Raw genomic sequence first — 21,237 nt, forward strand, 5'->3', positions numbered from 1 at the left:
AGTTTTACCTGAATATATAACAATGTTCTATAGCTTACTGTTTAAACTATTATATAATCCTTTGAATGTATTTTCATGTACGAGTGTTTGCCCCAGATTGTAAACAGGTTCAAATGCTGCATGTAGTGATACAGTATTGTATAAAGGAGGTGAGCGTTTGTACACTGGATCAGATCCACGTGAGATTAAGACTGTTACAAGAAATATTGTTATCATGAAGCAGATATGAGAAACGTTCAAGATTTGGATTGTCCCTGTTTGTTTTTATTCAAACTACGACTGTATTTGCCCCAAAATCGGTAAGCAACTGTTTAAGTTTTGTTGACCATAAAACAAAAATATTAATTTTTATAGGAATTTCCCAATTCACCACATGGGTTTGGATCTAATAATAGAACTTGTAATTTTGTTCGTGAACAATACATTTGTGTTCCATGAACTGTAATCTGAGAAAGTATGTGTCGATGCTATTCTGAATTCTTCATAGGTTGATGTTTTCAATTCAATTCTGCATTTATGTCTACTGCACTTTGATATGTTTTATGTGGCATTTTTGTGTTTTATATACAAGCTATAGGAAGATAGGCTGTTCTTGCTAACCAGATCAAGTTGTGTATCATGCTACTAAAACACTTTGTCATATTGCATACTTTCAATTGTTATTTTTCTTCATTATAGTTAACAGTTGCTTATTACTTAGCACTTGCTATTTAATAAAAAGATCAGCAATACAACACTTGGGTTGAGTTATTGGATCAGAATACGTTACACAAGACAAATTACATTTGTATTCTTAAGGTACATTTATTTTTCATATTAAAATACAAATTTGATGTGTAAAGGGATCATTAGTAAACACAAAATATTAAGATATTAATCTGATAAGTTACAATTAACAGACTTCTCTTTATGTATATACATCTTTATTCAAAAGTGTTGCATTTATTATACATAAAATATAGGAACATAAAAACTAAAAAGGCAAACTGATTAACATTTTTATTACTTTGTAGCCAAAAATGACATATCATGATAAACTTCATAATTTTTAATAGCTTTTGATAAAAATATAGCAAGAGTGGAACATCTCTAGAATGTTGAATAAGAGAAAGTAAAATGTATGAGAAATAAAAAAGAAAGAGTGGAAGACATTAATGTACGTTTACTATAAAAAACACAAACACTGTTGCTGTGTAAGCTTTACCTCATTTTCTTGAATCACTTTTTCTCTCTCTTCTAACTGAGTATCATATGCTAATAACAATGGAGACAACTGTTTCATGTCAGTCTGAAACAGAAATAATTTCATCATACACATACTAGTACGTATTACACTGATTACATATCAACGTTTTCAATCACTTACGGGGAAGTCCTTTACACTCTTCATCAGTTGTCCCCAACTAAGAAATGGAAAACCATGGCACAGCACTTTTATAGTTTATGCTGATAGAAAAATATAAGCTTAGAAGACATAACATATCAAAATCTATGAAACAACATAACAGGACCATCATTAATTTAATCTCAATTTAATTTAAAAAAAAAAAGTCACCAACTTTTACTGTGACAGATATTTTTTGCAAAAAAATGTTCTTGTTATTATATCTGTGCAAAAATATCTTGTATTAAATTTGTACAAGCTTTTTGCGATAAAAAGATTTCATTTCTACCAAATATAAAAAACAATGAACTTAAACTTTGGCATCATCAAAGTTATATTTCTCACTCTTCTATCATTACATGTAGTATTCTCAAACTTTTGAGTAAATGTTATCAACTGTAAAAATAAAAATTACATTATTCTCAAGCAGACAAAATAAATAAAAACCCTATAACCTAATTTTTTTTTTCATTTCTATCAAGGCTTCTTGAACCAACATGTTTTTATAACATCATGAAGAAAAAATAAATTCACATTCTGCATTTTGGGTTAGTGCTATCCATATATAGCAATTTTAGGTTTGCCACTTTTCTTTGACTGATTGATGCTATGGAGAGCAACATCTAGATCTGAAATAGAACATGACTCAATTTGGTTTTAAACTGAAAAAATTTAAAAATTTTTATTCACTATCTTAAACATGTATAATATACAAAAATTAAATGCATGCTATCAGTATATCACACACATATATACACATTAAGGACATTTTCTAACTCTCAAAAGAAATATTTCAAGAAATAAGATTTTAGAATTTGTCACACAAAATAATATCTTATATTTTAACATGGATTCACAAAAATGAGTAATTACAAAAAGGTTTATTTTGGTTTAACTACATAAAAAGACATTTGGCACTATTTTGGAGTTCTATTGTACTGTATTAGACCAATGACCTGACTTAAGACCATGTGAGCCAACATAGAGAAGTTAACTTATAAATGTAAAGTAAAATGGTTTGACAATGAAACATGATTAAAGTGTCCTAGATGTAGTTGTGAATATGTTGGTTTAAGAGTAGCAATTAAGATAAACCATGTATCCAGGTCATACAAGGAAAGACCTTATTTGAAGATATCTTAATAAACTTGACATACCAGCACTGTGGGAATTTTGTCAGTTGATTAGTGCATTGACAGTAAAACACAAAAAATGGTTTTTCCTTCAAAAAGTGGGATTGGAATCACATATAACAAATAATTAGTTTCAATATTTTGTGAAAATATTGTCAAGCAATGTTGAAGCTGAAGCAGTTGCACAATGCACTACAAGATGAATTCTCTAGTGAGTTTCAAATTACAAATGCCATTTCTGCAACAAAGAGTAAATATAAGAAAGATTTTAATACGTCATGTTTTTTTTCACAAGTTGTGTGAAGTTTCACTCATCAAGATTTATAAAAATAACCCTATCCTACACAAAAATTGAAATGATTCAGGTAGCGCTAAGTAATAATACAGATGCACAATGAAATACAAAATTTTAATTTTCAAAATATAGCTGTTAGAATTTGGCTGACGGCCTCTGTAGTCTTGAGGTTAAAGAACATTATATAGAAGTATATAATTTCTTAACACTTCAATTTTGATACACGTCATTTAGAATTGAATATACAAACTATGCAGAGTAATAGTTAAGGGATTATACATTTAAAAGATAACTTCTGAAGTTTGAATTTATATTTACTGTTCAATAATTTTGGAGAAATTCTTTTAAAAGAACTAATGTAAAACAATTTGCAATTCAAAAATAAAAAAAAAACTGGATACTACCAGCCATGGTGGACAAGATTCTTCTAGGGGCAGGGCTGAGAACTCAGATGGTTGGATATTTGCAAGTTGGTAGTGACTAAGTTCAGAATTTAACCTATAGACACAATTTTGTAAAGCTGCTAATTCCTCTTGGAGTTCCTTGTTTTCTTGTTGAAGGATTACTAACTTGTTAACCAAATCAGGAGCCAATTCTAAAATGAATAAAATTACAGTTAAAAATATCAAAATGCCAAATAGTGAAGAAACAGTTTTATATCTACAGCATCTGATTATTAATGAATAGCAAAAAAGATATAATGCTTTCACTACAATCTTATTGTTGAAAAAATATAAACAGTTATAAAGTATCAGTCTTTATCTTTGGTGCTAAAATACTTCAACATTTAAGTCATACAGTAAATAAAGTAAATATAGAAATACTAATAAGATTGAAAACCCAATAAAACCAAATCATGCACATTTAATGAAAAAGTGATCAATTATTTTATATTTGATTTACTTGTTTAACAAGAGTCAAAACTTTTATTCTTGTTATCCAATTCACATATGAAATTTCCCTGTTGTGAGAAATTACTTTTGGTTTCATTAATTAATATAAACTATATAATAAACCTTGCATGTTAAAACTTATTTGCAAAATAAAAGTCCAAATCTTCTGATATCTTTGAGAGACTTGAAACTTATAAAAGAACTAGAAAGATCAATGACAAAAGCAAATATCAGGATTAGTATTCAAATAGTATCTCATTAAAATACACCAAAAAATTAAATTTTTGGCCCTTATTTCTTATTAATGGTTATTATTTTTGGTGTATTTTTTGTATTTTTAAATGTTCACAAATAAAATAAAGCAACACCACCTACTGACCTTTTTATACCAATAATATAAGAAATTTCATTAACATCTCTAAAAATATAAATAAATGATCAACATATCAAAAATAATGGATTGAAAAACTAGTTCATAATAGTGGTACAAGGGCCATTCAGAGTGACTTTTATTATCCCAAAATATTACCAAATACAATTAGATTCATTTCACCCCTTACAGAAAATGTACCATAATTAAGTCACATATATTAAAACACTTTTAAGTAATTCAAGTTCATCATTTATACCATATTCAAAGTTTGATATTTTATCCCATTATCATTCCAATGAGTTTTCTAATCTTACCCATAAATTTTAACCTAACTTTACACTGTCCTGCCTACATATCCAAATATGTAGGCAGGAGAGTTTGAGGGTAGGTATATAAGTAATGTATGGAGTTATTTATTCTATTGAAAATAAATTCACAACTCAAACTTGTAGATTTGGCATTATGGTAAACAAGAAAAAAATATGATGGACATTTTACTTCTTTTCAGTGGTAGATTTTGTTTTTTTAAATAATGTTTAAAATAATCAGAATATTCTAAAAGAATAATCTACATGAAATTATCTTGGAGTGGTTAAACAAAATAAAAACATTTTATGATCATCACATTTCATAATGTAAAAATATTTTTGTGCACAACAGCACCCTTTCTGAATACAGTAAATATCTGCTATTGTGTTTCTGTTAAGTCTACTGACCTGAAATTTTGAAAGAAATCTTTCATCTTTTATAGTATTTCAACAAGATATTACTTAAATACCAACTGTGATGAAGACTTTTGGTTCCGATAATGCCAGTCATCCTTTTTTTTTTAATCAATTTACTTATTTTTCTTGTACAAACCTGAATAATTCTTTAAGATGCTTTACACAAGTTAACAAACATATGCTAAAAGTATGTGTATATTATTTTTTTAATTAAAATTGACTTAATGTGAAAATTAAAAGACACCATACACATTAGAAGGGTTTTGTATTATTATTAGATATTTTCTAAATATTTCAGTAAGCCAATAACTCTCTTTAATAATATGTTCATAAAAGTTAATCACTTTAGTTAAACATGTATTTTTCATATCTTAAACCAAACTGTAGTCAAAGCCAAAATATACAATTTAGGCTTAGTCTAATCTAAACACTGAGACTAGCTAACCAAAAAAACAGACTATGCAACACAAATACACCATGCAGCAAAACACTTAGCTTTCTGGGATAATATTTCTTAAGTGTAAAACTATGAAGTATAAAAGTATCTACCAATTTATATTTTTCTTTTTATGTGGTGAAACTTGCTTCTAAAACAGTAGTTTTCCCTTGTCAGAGTTATGTTTAAATAGGTGCATGATATCACTACAAACACAGACTACTTTGACAAATTACACCAGCTAAAGAAAAACAAAAAACCAGAAGTTAATATTTTCTCACACTAAAAATGTATTTCCAATAGATAACTTCTTTCACAAAATAGCTTTTTGACTAGCACTGCCCTCTACTAGCCCAAATTTTCAATGCACACCCCTATCCTTTCACTTCTTAATAATCATATACTAATGATCCTGCAGCAGTTCTAGACCAACAGGAGGTTAATATGACTCTTATTGTAACCAGTGTCTTCTTCACACCTACACTCAGTTAATAACTTCAAGACTGGTCAGAAGATCTACATCATACACTGCTGGCCAAAATTTTAAGGCTAATGGACATAAAGAAAAAATACACATTTTGCATTGTCAAACTCAACCACTTATTTGTGTAGAGCTTCGAAAGATGAAAATAAGAAAAGGGAAAATAAAAAAAAAAAACTTTTTTAACATTTAATAGGGAAAATGTGAACACTATGAAATTAGCCTAAATACTAGCTGGTCAAAAGTTTAAGACCATACCAAAAAGAAGTCCTAAACAGGGTAGGAAATGCCCAACAAGGAATCTCAGTAGTGAGTTGCATGGCCATCATAACAAACATTCTCTTTGGCATGGTCGATATAAGTGTTTGAAGAAGGCTGGCTGGAATGTTATTTGAAATGGTGAAGATGGCTTCACGAAGATCATGCACTGTTTAGAATTGATGTCCATTTCTATAGATGTCCCTTGCCATCTACCCCCAAACATTTTCAATGGGCTTCAGTTCGGGTGAACACACTGGATGGTCCAAAAGAATCACATTATTTGCCATGAAAAAGTCCTATGTCCTGCAGGCATTGTAGATTGCAGCATTGTCCTGCTGTAAGATCCAGTCATTTCCACACAAGCGAGGGCCTTCAGTCAATAAGGATGCTCTCTCCAACATGTCAATGTAGCCAGCTGCTGTTTGACACCCCTGTATAACCTGAAACTCCATTGTTCCATGGAAATAGAAAGCACCCCAGATCATGATGGAACCTCCTCTACTGTGTCGTGTAGAAAATGTCTCTGGTGGGAATATCATTATCATGCCGGTAACATTGGAAGCCATCTGGACCATTCAGGGTAAATTTTTTCTTATGAGAGAACAAAACCTTCATCCACTTTTCTATGTCCCATGTTTGGTGCTTCTCAGCAAAGTTTAACCGAGCTGTTTCGTGATGTGGAAGGAGACGTGGCTTTTGAAGACATTTACGGTTTTTAAAGCCTTTCTCTCGTAGATGCTATCTTATTGTTCTTGAGCTGCATTCTGCATCTCTAAGGGCCTTAATCTCGTTCTATGATCAGCTGGTGTCTTGCCAGACAACCCGTTGAATCCTCTTGCTCAACGCCGGCAAAATTTTCTTGGGCTGACCACTTGAAATTCTCGTTCCGTATCCCTTGGGGTCTTTTAAGAAATTTGCAACGGCAGTTTTACTATGCCCAATCTCACCAGCAATGGCACATTGAGAGAAGCCTTGCTTTTGCAGCTTGACAATGGTGCCACGTTCAAACTCTGTCAACTTTTTAGCCTTTGCCATGTTTTTACCCAATGTAACACAAGAGATGTCAGTGGGAGACGTTGACAATGCTAATGCTTGAACACAATTAACTACAATAAATTTCGTTACGTGTTTACAGATTAACGCTTCATTTCAGTATAGTCTTAAACTTTTGACCAGCTAGCATTTACGCTAATTTCATAGTGTTCACATTTTCCCTATTAAATGCTAAAAAAAGTTTTTATTTTTGTTTTCCCTTTTCTTAAAGTCCTTGGGGGATGACATCTCTGGTCCAAAGTCTGGCAGCTATTGATGTGGTAATTCCAGTTCACAATTCGGAAAACGTACTGTGTTAAACTAGAATTAAACATCAGGATTAAGGTAGGAAGTGTGATATACAAACAACACTTGCACAATGCCACCACCTTACTCTCAATTGAGTAGTATGATTCATATCTTAGGAGGACAGGCCTTCATGGTCCACCACTCCAGTGGTTATGAACTAGTAAATGGTAAGGATTCCCATAATCCACTAAGTAAAAGTGGGAAAAAGAACTGGAGAGTCTGTAGGACAACATTATCAAAGACAGTGCAACAGGTGACCTGGATACCTTATTTTGAAAGCATAGCTATCACATAGATTGAATAAATCAACCAAAACCTCATAGCAAATGGAATTGTACATCAGGTCTGTGGAATGAAGATTCTCAGCACTACACAGCATCAGAGATAGGAAGCCATCTTTGTCTGCTTTACTCATGTTAGTCTACAAGTGTACAGTCTGAAACAAACATGTTTATAAAGAAAAATAACTAGAGAACACTCATTCTCTATGGTCTGCATAATTGAAACCTACAAAGAGTTTAGTCCTAGATAACAATGAAACAGACACACATAACCAACACTTGGCAACATCTAGAATTGTATGTCAGGTCCACAACAGGAAGAGATACAACATAACTGACATTGACTTGGTCACCACATGCATATTGTAGATATTCAAATACCAAAAACAATATACCTGTATACAATACACTTGCAAAAAGGACCATGAAAAAATTTGACAAAAATTTTTCATAAAACCAAAATAGAAAAATTTAAATAAATAGTGAAGAAAAACAAAATTAGAAGTATAACAGAAAATGTCGATAACTTGGAGAGTAAAAATCAGCACATCTGTATGGTAATACTGCCAATCAAGAATGATTAATGAGTGCATGTGTGAAGAGGGAGAGGTTACTAGAGAAGTGGTGTCAACAATGGGCAGTGTTAATTGAGAAAAACTATTTTGTGAGAAGATGCAAGACATCATATTGAAGTAAGCCTATAATACGAGACTAGTGGTAAAGAGCTGTATTAGAAACAAGAAGCCCACCTGATGAAGAAGTTGTAGAAGAAACACCACCTCTGGAAGTACAAAAAGGTAAAGAAACTTGTGGAGGAAGAAGATTAGCAGGAAGCACAGAACAAGAAGAAATGAATGCACTTTCCTGGTGAAAAGCAGTGAAAGGACAGTTTAAAACAGAGCACCTATGTTACATACTGAAATAGGTAATGACAATTATTCAGAGATTATTCTGTTTACCAGTCACTAAAGGTGTTGTTACTTCCTTGTTAGTATACCTCATAAGTGATTGAATTCATACCCAACACATTTTTTACAAACACATATACTGTAGTGGGACATAATGTTTTCAAATGTCCTAACTTTTAAAAGTTTTAAAAACTAAAAAAACATTAAACTGTTATTCCATTAAAAGGTTTTTTTTTCATTTTTGAAGTTATACAATATAAACAACTTCATATCCATTAAATATAATTTATGTTTACTTATCATATTACATATTTTACTATTTGAATGTAGCTTATTTGAACTTAATTTCCAGGTAGATGAACAATTTCTCAAAAGAAGCATAACCACTAACATGTGCTTCATGCTTTTAAAGTACTTTACTTTCCAGCCTTGTTCTGCAATTTACATGTATGTTATTTATCATATTCTGCATTTGCCTAGGTACCTTATGCTACTGAAAATATTTAAATAATACTAAGCAATGGATGTGCAAATTAATAGTAAACATTAGAATTATAAGACAAATAATTCTGTATTTTGGTTCACCCTTGTCAAGGACTATTGATGAACTCACCTTGATCACCAAATCCAAAAATAAAGTGCAACTGAAATTCCTTTTTTCATCAGCACAAACAATTTTGTTAACAACTTGTCTGTGTGCATGATTATTAATTATTTGCTGGAATAAAATACATAATCTAAAATACCTAACATGTGAAAAAAGGTGTTATCAAAAAAAGGGTTGAAAAGAAATGAAATCAAAACTGGTGGTCAAATTGGTTGCTACAGTTATAGCACTGATAAACAATTTTAAAGCAAATATTGATTTGTTAGGTGGGTAGGCAACATTGTCTTATCAACCATCATGCTCCACATTAAAAAATAGAAAGAAATCCAGTCACTGAAACTGGAAGATTTTATATTTCATGCATTTCTTTACAGATTTTCTTGAGATCTGAAATGTGAAGTAAAGGTCCAGTAGAACATATCACCTGAAAATATGCAATACTTTGCATTACCACAGTCCAAGCTAAGTAAAGTGGAAAAATCACTAAACTATCACTCTTGTTAATACACAGTGTCTCCCACATGTTGTTTTGGTTACATGACACAGTCATGTGTCTTAATGTATGAAAACTTAGACAGTTATAGGGCATGTACTACTTAAAATTGCATTACCTGGTAGATATGACACTTTCTATTCAAGTATTACTGCAAATTATATTTTTATTGAGAAACATGTGTTTCACACACATTTTGAAGACTTTTACAATTGATTTTATTCCCATTTATAATATTTTTTTACACTAATATCAATTCTATCCTTCACACTTGCTGTTTTATCAATTTCTGTGATATCAGAAAATGTCTGTCTCAGTTTCTATAATGCAAATAATTACATATTAAGTAAGACATGATAGTAACAGTGCAATATTAATGCTGAAATAAACCTAAAAAATGTATAATCACGTCTTTTATAAAGAAACAATGTACTCTATAACTAAACCATACTTTATTACTGCACTCAACCTGTGATTATTTGATTTTAGCAATATGTAAATAATATTTAAATTTGAATAGCACCAACACAAAAGGTTAATCACACTGAAAGCTGAGAACATTACTCTTTTGACTACATTAGGTAACCAGTGGAAACTTACTGTTACAGATTTTAAATAAGCATACAATGTATATATTTCTTTAACATTAAAACATAATTGAAATCATAACTGTGTCACTATTTACTGAGGTCCAATGTACATTTCCAATTGACTGGACAAAAATCAGAAATTTCAAAGATACTGAAGTCATTTTGATGCAACTGCTGTTTGAATAAGGAATCCTTTGAGGGTCATTTATTTTCATGAGGTTACAGTATTAGCCAATCTCTCATAAAATTTATGACTCCAACTAGCCTGACTATGGATCAACAAATGACACATTTATTACTTTGTGGAGAGCAACTAACCAATTATTGCATGTTTTCATTGATCCAATGTCAAAATGTACCCAAATAAGTACTAATAAATAAAAAAAGTATGCTTTCATTTGTAGCTTTAACTATACTTTCACAACTGCAGGGTGGTCCCAAGAATTGCTGACATAGGGAAAAGAATGTAGGGAGTTCAATTACTTTTTTTTTTTTATGCAGAGCCACACCTTTTGTAGTAATAACAATGATGAAATTTGTATACTTTATAGAAATTTGAGTTTTTACATAGTGTCTTTGAGAAGAAGATGTCAAACAAAACATTGTACTTTCCAAAGATTGATAAATGTAAACTTCAAAATGATGACACAAAAGAAATAGGTTTCAACAATTGGCATTTTACCTCATTTTCTAAGCCCAAAGAATATCCTGTGAATGAAAAAGAAAATGAATAATTTAAATAAAATGAAAAATTCACAAATCTAGAATGAAGTTTCTACTCTGCAATTGATAATAGTGGGTGAAATGCCCGATACTTAGTGGACCTTACTGGTGTAACTCTGAAAAGTAATTCTGTTTCATAATCAGAATATCATTATTTTGAAGTTATTTTATAACTGCTAAACTGTGTGATGCCCTTTACTCCTTCTATTGTGTGATTTAAGTTTTAAATGTTTCAAAGTTAGGAAATAAATTTCCCACGACAACTGCTACTTACAATCAGAAGGAATAGTTGATCACTCTAGGGAGATTGTTTTCCAAGAGAGTCACTGAGTCTAAGGGAAGTCCTTAACTGTAGGTAGATTTTTTGCTAACTGCAAAGGTCAATGACTCCAATCTCAGATCCAACTCCAATGTCCATCTGTCACACTCTCTCTTTCACAAATTGCCAATAATTCTTTTTGATGTTTTAGATTATATCATTTAGAACCAAAAAAAGGCAAAATTTGAATCCATAATGATATGCAATACTACACTGTTTTCAGTAGATTCTTTTTAATTGCATCTCCAGTTTGAAAGTGTATCATGGGTTGCTCAAATCAATTAGCCAAGTTATTTATTTTAAGCACTTTTTATCTTACTTAGAAAGCCAGTTAAATTATTATAGTTATAGTACATTATTTGCTTTGTGCTTGTTATTCTTATATGTTTATAAGTGTATTATTTAGGCAAATAAAATATATTTAGTGTACTGGTAACAACATTACAGAAAAGTAGGTTTAAATTTCATTTGCAGCCAACAGCAAAACAAGTCTAAGGTAAGTACTATATTTTGTTTTCCATATATATTCTTTATTTATTGTTATAAAATTTACTCAAATGTAAAAAGTAATAATTTCCTTATATTGTAAATATATATCTAATAGGAACTTACATGGTCTCACATGAACAGCTTTCTTGTTTACTACTGTCTATATGAAATTTTTTATTCTCCCTTTCACTGGAATTGACCATTTCCAATGCATCTCTCATGCAAACGATTATGCAACAACCCTCTACCAACAGCAATGCAACATACTATCATTAAGCATGTAACTATTCAATTCTACCTCTTCAAGTTTTTACAGAAAATAGAAGCATCAGCTTTCAGTGGGGAGGAAAGGTACGAAGTCTGAGAGGAAGCAAGTACCTATTGGAAAAACGTTTTCAGTATAGAAAAATTACAATTTCCAATAAAGTACATTATCTCCTTTCACATAAATAGCTAGAATCTGATATTGAATAGGAGGATGACCAGTGCAAGGAAAAGAAAGAAACGTCTTTCAAAAGTGCCCTAAAGATACTCCCCTCAAATGAGATTTAAAGATCTGATGAGGGAGACTGCACCACCTTCACCCATCATGGAAAGATGTCACCTATATGGGCTGAAAACAGAGGAGTGCATACAACTGGGAAAGAACTATGGCCAGAGATGGATCTGAACTATGCAATATTTATGAAACCCAACCCAAGAAATTATTAAAATGAGTAACATGAAAAAATGGCCCCCCCAAAAAAAAAAAAAGAAGAAGAAGAAGAAGAAGACTCAGATGGACAAGATATTGGATAGGTTGAAGGAATTGCTACTCTGTTTTGATTAATGAGCCCACTCAAGCCTTCTTCAGAAGCAGATGATAAGCGTGGGAAGTGGACTTCTGCCTAAAATAGCTAACAATAGCCAATCATCTATATAATGATAAAAGCACAACCTAACAGAATGAATGTGATGAGCAAATGCCATAACCAAACAACAAGAAACATATGGGGCCAAGGCAAGTCTGCAAAACTGATAAACCATCATGTGATGAACAAACTGAAGATATAACTGCATATAATAAGATACTGGGATATGAAAGTAAGCATTTGTGAAATCCATAAACTTGGAGAAAAAGCTCACCAGAAGGTAAAACAAGATTCCATGGTAAATGAGGTAGACTGAGAAATTGATTGAGGCAAGATAAGTCTATTATAGGCTACTAGTCTAAAGTTTTCTTTGGAACAAAAAACAAAACAGCTTGCAATAAAAGCATGGTGAAAAATGAGAAACAAGTTCAATAGCCTGTTGACACAAAAGATCTTCTACTGCCTCTGACAAACACTGTTAGATAATAGGATCCCAAAACACAAGGTAGGAAATGGGAACCTAAGACAAAGAAGATGGGGAAAGAAGTTGAAGAACAAGTCATTCTGATAAAACCTGAAAAACCCATTGCTTTATGATGAAAAAACGGGTACAGGAGGATACAGCGAAATCTGGCAGTGGAATAAGGCTATCGAGACATTTACTGACTCAAACTAGTTCAGCTTGTTCAGCATGAAATGGGACAAGTTTAGGAGAAGGTGGCTAACCCATACAATGGTCAATTTCTTTGTGGATAATTGCTAATAAATCCAACATCCAGTCACTGCCCCATGTAACCTATCAAACAGTGCTTGTAGGAGATATGATACTTGAAGTAATAACATGAATCCACAATTCATTTCAGAAATAGTGTTTTTCTTAAAGTAAAGCTGCATTGGGCTATCTGCTGAGCCCACTGAGGGGAATCAAACCCCTGATTTTAGCAGCGTTAATCCATAGACTAACTGCTGTACTAGCAGGGAGAATTTCAGAAATATGAATCAAACAAAAAATGTTTGACAGATGAAGTTGCAAATATGAGAGAAAAAATTATAAAGACTTGAAAATATAATAAAAGATATCTTTAACATAATGATAAAAATTTACTGAAGAAATCTCACTTTGGAATCAAAATTATATAAAACTATAAGTGCAAAGTTCACAAAAAGAACCAAAAGCAAAAATCACCTGAACTCCAGTACTGCCAAATCAGAAATGACTGTTGGTTGAAACTGAATAGAGAGAAAAGTATTTTTAATATTAAAATAAAAATCATTTTGCACTCAGGGCAATCAATACTCTTATTTCATGTAATTACACACAGAATTTAACAAAAAAAAAAAAAAAGTCAGATTTTTCTTTTACCACAAAAGATTATTAATGTTTACTGAAAGCCTGAAAAATTTTGTAAAAATATATTAAGTATTTTCAGAATTATTGTATATATCACCAGGGTTATATATGGTGTTTACAAAGTTGTGAAATATGCACAAGCCTGTTGCAAAAGTGTTGATGGGACTAAAAGGGCTTTACAATCTTTACTTTGTGTTACTGAGCACAGTTACACTGTAACAGATATCTTTGAATAATGGATGATATCTGTTCAAATTACATATTTTAGGATGGCTGGTACTAGTAGATGTAATACCTAATGAACTTATAATTTGCTTCACTGAAAATGATGGATTATAGTTCATAATGGCTATGCATTCCTTCCTAAAGCAAAACTTCAAAAATATTTTGTGAGAACCACTCTTCTGGTCAAATATAGTAGTGAGAGCCCATTGACAATACCACATAATGTTTGTTCCTGGTGCACTTAAATGGTATGTAACTTCTCCACATGCAGTAAGAGTTTTATTTGTTTTAAATGTATACTGATATACATAAACAACATGAGCAAGTCATCCTAACTTACAGGAATTTTACCTTGAGCCTTAGTCTCAATACAGCCAAACACAATCAGTTTTTTATTTCACAAAAATTTTACAGATTGAAATATAAAAAGCTTAGCATGCCTTTTGTTTTTGGAATGTCTTGTATAGATTATTTAAGAGCTTTTGAACTATCAGCTAATAAGAGTTGATGAAATTCAATCATCTTGAACTGAAAGATGATAAAAAATTAGAAGGATGAAAGATCTATGACAGAATATTAATATCCTGTCTTCTTGGGAACAACAAATGATGGAAGTAAAAACTCCAAGAGCTGTTGAAAATGTGTTCAACAGTACTGAAAGCAATAAGACGAGAAAAAATAAAGATGAGTAAAAAAAGCCAGGGAAAGTCCATGAAAGATACATGTGTGGCCTAAAACTCATCTGCAAATGGAGTACACTGAAACATAAAAAGGGATAGCCAAGTTCCCACCGGACCAGATCTAAGAAATGTCTCTGAAGACAAATTATCTCCATGGTCCACAACAGCCAGCCTTCTGAGAGGAAGGGTGTTAAAAAAAGAAAAAGAGGAGAGTGTACAATCAAACAAGTCCTCCATGGACAAGGGAACTTGTTGGGACCTCCTGGACTAAGAAAATTTGGAAACCAAAGTAATCAGAGAAGTCTTCTGATAAACAGCTTCAATTTCAGTTTCACAATTGTAAGGTGCCAAATGGAGTTTCCTGAGGAAAATGAGTACTCAAGCATAATGCATCTCAGCTAAGCATGTCCAAGAAACAAAGAAGTTAACTGGGGCACAATGAAAGAAAAAATCAGGGCAAGATGAAAGATGTGTATGTGTCAGATTCCCCAGTAGACCTGACAGCATCATCATATAAATTCATGAAAATAAGGTGAATCATGAACAGATAGTGAAGACGTTTAGTAAATAAGGGACGAGGATGAGTAAATGGAGTGAAAGAGAAAAAAAAAGGAAAAAAGAGGTACAGAAACAAAAGCAGGCACAAAATAACTTTGGTGAAAGTCATTAAAATGTGGAATAGGCTCAGTTGAAGTAACAGAAACAGCAGGTAAGGAATCCTAAAGATGAGATCAGAATGATGCCAACCATCTATTTATTGTCCAATGCCAGTAATATCACTGATGAGCAGAGCGAATTCAATTGCTATTACAGTGTTGGATGACTACTGTTAGGAGTGTCTGGACTTTTGAAGATGTTAGAAACTTGGAAACATCATGTAATCAAGGTGATCCACAAAATTGACAAGCTTTTTTTTAAAAAACGAAAATTGGCCTAGTATAATAACAGTTTATAGGTCTAAGTTTCAGGTCTACTGATGAGTTGAAGAGAATTTAAAGAAATCCATATAATGGGAAACATAATCCATGAAATAATGGGAAATTGTACTGCCAAAGAAACCCTATTGCAGTCAATGAGACATGTTTCAAAATTAAGAATATCATAAAATGAAAAAATCTAATTTATGTTAATTTGAATCAAAGTTGTAACTTAAATAGTTCAAATTTGGCATCTTTCTTTCTTATAATCATAAAAAATTAAAGACTAAACTATGAACTGTAACAAAAATTTGACATAATAAATGCAAACATACTACAAGTTCATATTAAAACATTTGAACAAAGCAGTGGTGAAGAAAGAAGTCTTTATTCAATTGTGGATTAGTGTGGATGGATGCAGTGTCTGGAATTTCTGTTCATGTCACAATATTTATAATTTTACAGTAATGTTCAAAATTTAATTAAACTGCTTAATCTTATACATACTGTGAGCCTTGGAGTCTGTTGAATTTTGCCCATATGGAAACAGGATATATTCACTTTTGAAGTGGCATGAGAACAAACATGAATAATGTTGATAACAAATTTTATTTTGCAAGCAAGATATTCTACACTAGAGTGTAAATCTCACTATGTTACATATTTCAAAATGTAATGTAACTTAAATAATTAAAATGTAGATTTAACATATGCTATTGCTAAGCAGCTCTTAGCATGACCAAAATACTCAACAGTTACTTTTCATAGTGGGCCAGTAGAGTGAAATCTAGAGTGCAATACAATTAATGTTTTGAAGTCCATGAAATAGTTTAAATTGAAAGATTAACTTATAACCTTTCCTGTCACTGATGATGGGTAATTTTGCTAGATTAACTTAATCAAGTGAATCATCTCTGTTCTAAATTCTCCTCTTTTAGTTTGTACAACTTCAATATTATTCCAACTACAGTGTCTAACATATCCTAAACACAATCTATAAACTAATGCACAGTTCAATATATGATTTTAATGTTGCAAATTCCCCATGTTGTGAAAAATCAACAAGTTTTCCCAAACTAACACAGAAACCCAGCCTATTTATTTTTAACTTTCATGACAATTTTCAAAACTGCTTGTTTTTATTTCATGAACATATTTATAACCAACAGAAATAGATTGCTTTCAACTTCAAGCTTTCAACAGTCTCTTGAAATCAGTGTCCAAATGTGTTAGAATAATGTTAGTATCCAAATTGATGCTAATATCATTTATAACTTTAGTGTTAATTAGCTTAGATAAAACAAACAACAAAAAACATTAACTTTTTTTTGACATTCTATTTTAGTTACTTAGGTATTATTTGTTTTTTAAAATGCATATCTGAATGGGAAATTAAGTTTTCTGCTGATATAGACTTAGACGAAACAAACATACAGAGTTAACTAACTACAAGTGCATAAGTCTAAAACTGTATGTACAAGCCAAGCAGTAAAACTATAAAATTAAAGTAAAATATATGTGAGAAGGTAAACAGTTAAAATTTTGAAGTTAATGACAGCTATAATGTTCCTAAATGAAAATGCATTTGTAATAGGTACTTTTCTCTTCTCACAAGTTTTGTGCTGCCCTCTATTTTTAAACTTTTTTTTTAATGCATGCCACAAAAAATTTCAAACCTCCCTCTGTTAGAATTCCAAGTTTCAACATGTCTCTCATGTAAATCACTATGCTTTACCTCTCCAACAATAAGACAGCACTGTTATCACATGATGCACATGAACACTTATGTGTCACCACCAAACTACCACTTTGAAGTATGGCAGAAGACAAGCACTGGAAGATGGTGGGTAGTCTGGAGTAGATGGAAGTACTTATTGTATATACATTTAAGAAAATAATAACTTCTGATATACTACTCTCCCTCACTCCCACATTGAACTGGAGAAAGGAAGCACAGGCGTATCCCCCAGAAGTGTCCAAAAGACACCCATTAATTGAGAGAAACTGATCAGAACCAAGTACCTCTTTACCATGGAAAGTAATAATGTCAAGAACACCAGGTATGGCAGAATAAAAAGACAGCACATCTATGTGGGAGAGGATGGTATAACAAAGACATAAAAGAAGTAAAATCACTAAGTCCCACAATGGTAAGTGGGTAAGAGATGATATGCCCCACAAGGTAGAGTGGCTAGGATGAGACAGACCACACTCAGCATGTTAATTACACTCAAAACCACACTCACTGAGTACCGACATAATCACAAGGAAAGAATAAGGACCTGTATACCACCTTCACCTATCAAAAGGTTCCAGGAACATACAGGTTCGCCTAATGCAAGGGACCTGTGAATATGTCATCTGGAATCCAAAAGAACTCCATTACATTTGCATGACCCCCATGACAATGAACAAGTCTGAAATGACCTGGTGGGTCATCAACAACCTTATAATGAGGGAACACCCAGGACAGAAGTTTAAACATGCCATGAAGACCTTCTGTGTCTAACTACAAAAAAGAGCAAATGAGAGGGTGAGATAGACAACCTAAAACCTGTGTGAGGACTTATGATAAGTTCACTCAAATCTCTAAAACCTCAGTTGCTCGGTACAAACATCGATGTAAAGTGTAAAGGTAGTAGAAGGAGGGCACTCAATCAGAGGGGTAAGCTGCATTTGGTCATTTCAACTCCAGGAAAATCACCCAACCAAAAGATCTTGCAAATCCCTCTATAATGGCAGAACACCACCACCCTACTCTGAACTGAATGGTTATATCCATCCTTGCAGCACCCATCCAGCAGGTTGCCTCCATGGTCAACCACCTCAGAACTGATAAGTGGTAAGGATTCCAATATTCCACTGGAAGGAGTAAAAAAAGGTGCAATGGGGAGTCTGAAGGGATTGCAACACCCACTTGAGGCATTGCAGGGATGGGCAACAATCCCCCTTCCACTTTATCCAATGGTTGTATGGACTGGTGGGTTGGTTGATTTGGTGTTTTATGGAACAAAGCAGATTTGCTATCTGTGCCAAACATCTGGTAAAAAGTTAAAATTAAAGTAAATTTAGTAAAATCCATAAAAAGGAAATTAAGGTAAAACAAAACAAATTAAAAAACAACATAAAAGCATCCAAACCAATGTTTACATCCAGTTTACAGCAGTAAGAGAGAAACTGCAGTATTACAAGTTGTAAAAGACTTTCTCTAGTATAACTGTAATTATCATAATTCACCATCAGTTACCTGAAGTTGGACTTTCAAGTCCTGGTACTAAGTTATTTGACATAATGGCCATTTTCAGAAAGTAAAGTAATAAAAGTTTTAAAAGACTTGCAGCAAAATTTTAATTCACCAGGATAACTATTGGGTAGTACAAACAGCAGCATTAGTCACCTGAAGTTGGCCTTTCCAGTCCTGGTTTTGAGTTATTTGACGTTATGGCCATTTTTAAATTTCAAACTCGAATTAGATGGACTTTAATTCTTGTAAGGGAATCATATTAAAAAAGGAATAATGCATAAATTAGGTAGGACAATAGTCTGGTGCCAGGCATAAGGAAAAACATTCTTCTGCTAGATCCAGTTAAACACAATCAAAAGAATAGCAGGAAAAGCAGGAGACAGATGGTGCAGCATTTCATAATGTACATCAACAGGTCTGACCAAGGTACTGCCAGATCGATGAAGGACCAGTTTGAGTTCCACAAGTGTAAAGAAGCAATTATAGTCATAGAGACAACTGGCTCAAAAGGAAAGAGGTGATCACTTTGTCTGAGTCACGATGGCTAAGAAGGTGGAGAAAGAAGCAAAAGTGTTAAGATACTCGGCAAAAGCTTTCACCTAGCGTATTGGAGAAGCTCCTTGTATCAGCTGCTTCCTGGCCCTTCAAAAAGCAAGATCAAGAGGGGACAGAATTATAGTGGTCCCAGGGACTCTTTGAATCATGTCCCATATGACTATGGAACTGGTGGTAGAAGATATGGTGGTTGTGAACTTAATCCAAGATTCCTTCTAGTTTTGACATCTTGCTCACTGAGCATGTGCACAGGCCTGCTGGAAATGATGCAATGTGAGAGTGTGGAATATCTACAAAAAACATCCCAGGCCCGTTTTTAAGCCTTCTGTGCCATGTGGCAGGCAAAATTCCAACATGGAAAACATATCAAAGTTTTAAGAATACACTGAGCAGCTGCTTATATAATAAAATCATTTACTGCTGCCACACTGTCGTCTATTGATGGCTTACAGATGAGGGCAGGATCAAGTTGTGCAAGAGCAGTGGAAGAGGGCCAGTTTGCCTGATCCAGCTTCCACTGGGGCACACAGGTTGAGTGGCATTGACCACGGCCAGTCTCTCTCAAGATTACAGGAAAATGATCACTGCCTCATGGATTATTGTCAACCCTCCATTTAAATGGGAAAATAATGAAGGGGAGCAAATTGAAATATCAATAGCAGTAAAGGACTGACTAGGTGCATTAAAATAAGTTGAAGAACCAGTACTGGAAAGAGAAAGGTTGTGATCAGAGAGCATATGCTCTATGGAGTGACCTCTCCTATCAATATTAGCACTTCCCCAGAGGGGATGATACCATTAAAGTCCCCCAGGATTAAAGAGGAAGACAACAACTGTTCAATGAGAGCATCAAGGTCTGATTGATCATAGATTTCTCCAGGTGACAGGTAGAGAGAACAAACATTGATGGTATGACCCAAGGAAACATTGATGGCTACAGCCTCCAAGGGTGTGTCAAGTGGCAAAACACTGCCACCCCTCCATGCACTCGTCCATCACACAGCCTATCATTTCTGTGCAAAGAAAACTGCTGAAAGGTGACTGTATTGGCAAGTTTCAAACATGTTTACTGTAAGGAAAGACATACAGGATGGTATGAAAGCATAAAATAAACAATGCAAAGGAACACCTTTATACCTATATTAATAAATATAAATCAAACATCTAAGCACACCCTCTACATTCCTATACTCAGTTGCACAACCCCCTTCAAACATGTGGTCAGCTTCTGGTCAGTTACCTCTTCCTTTCTTTGTGAACATTGTTCGCTCCTCTAAGAAAAGATCTTCTCAACCCAAACAAGCCGTTTTTTATATATATTTTTTCTACAAGTGAGTTTTCTCGATATCAAATTTCTTACGGAGATTGAAGCAAGATGACAAGCAATGAAATTGATTTAATTTGGAGATTGAAAAAAGAAAAACTATATTTGTATAACTGACTAACTCTGGTTGAAAAAGAGAATTTACAGCCAAGATTTTTACTGTACTTAAGAGAATGAAGAGTAAAAATCTGTACCTGATTTCTGATGCATTTCAAAGTCTGAAGAGCATCCACCTGTGAAGGAGTAATCTCTTGATGAATATCCAAACTTGGTTCACTAGATATCTCTTTGTTCCATGAAACACTTGGCTTCTATTTAATATTAGGCAACATTAAGTGAGAAACCACAAACTATCACA

At 32.9% G+C, this 21,237-nt stretch overlaps 1 protein-coding gene across 1 annotated transcript in view; it reads right to left on the reverse strand.

Moving 5' to 3' along the window:
• The window catches only part of LOC143237040 (centrosomal protein of 89 kDa-like), a 113,946-nt gene that overhangs the window by 53,416 nt on the left and 39,293 nt on the right, over positions 1–21,237 (reverse strand). The window contains exons 5-8 of the mRNA XM_076475876.1: positions 21,074–21,190; positions 8,353–8,467; positions 3,217–3,407; positions 1,205–1,288 (exon numbers count right to left, since the gene is read on the reverse strand). Coding sequence (XP_076331991.1) covers positions 1,205–1,288; positions 3,217–3,407; positions 8,353–8,467; positions 21,074–21,190 — 507 coding nt within the window. The remainder of the gene's footprint in view (positions 1–1,204; positions 1,289–3,216; positions 3,408–8,352; positions 8,468–21,073; positions 21,191–21,237) is intronic.

This window comes from Tachypleus tridentatus, chromosome 13, assembly GCF_004210375.1.
Source record: "Tachypleus tridentatus isolate NWPU-2018 chromosome 13, ASM421037v1, whole genome shotgun sequence".
Lineage (NCBI taxonomy): Eukaryota > Metazoa > Arthropoda > Merostomata > Xiphosura > Limulidae > Tachypleus > Tachypleus tridentatus.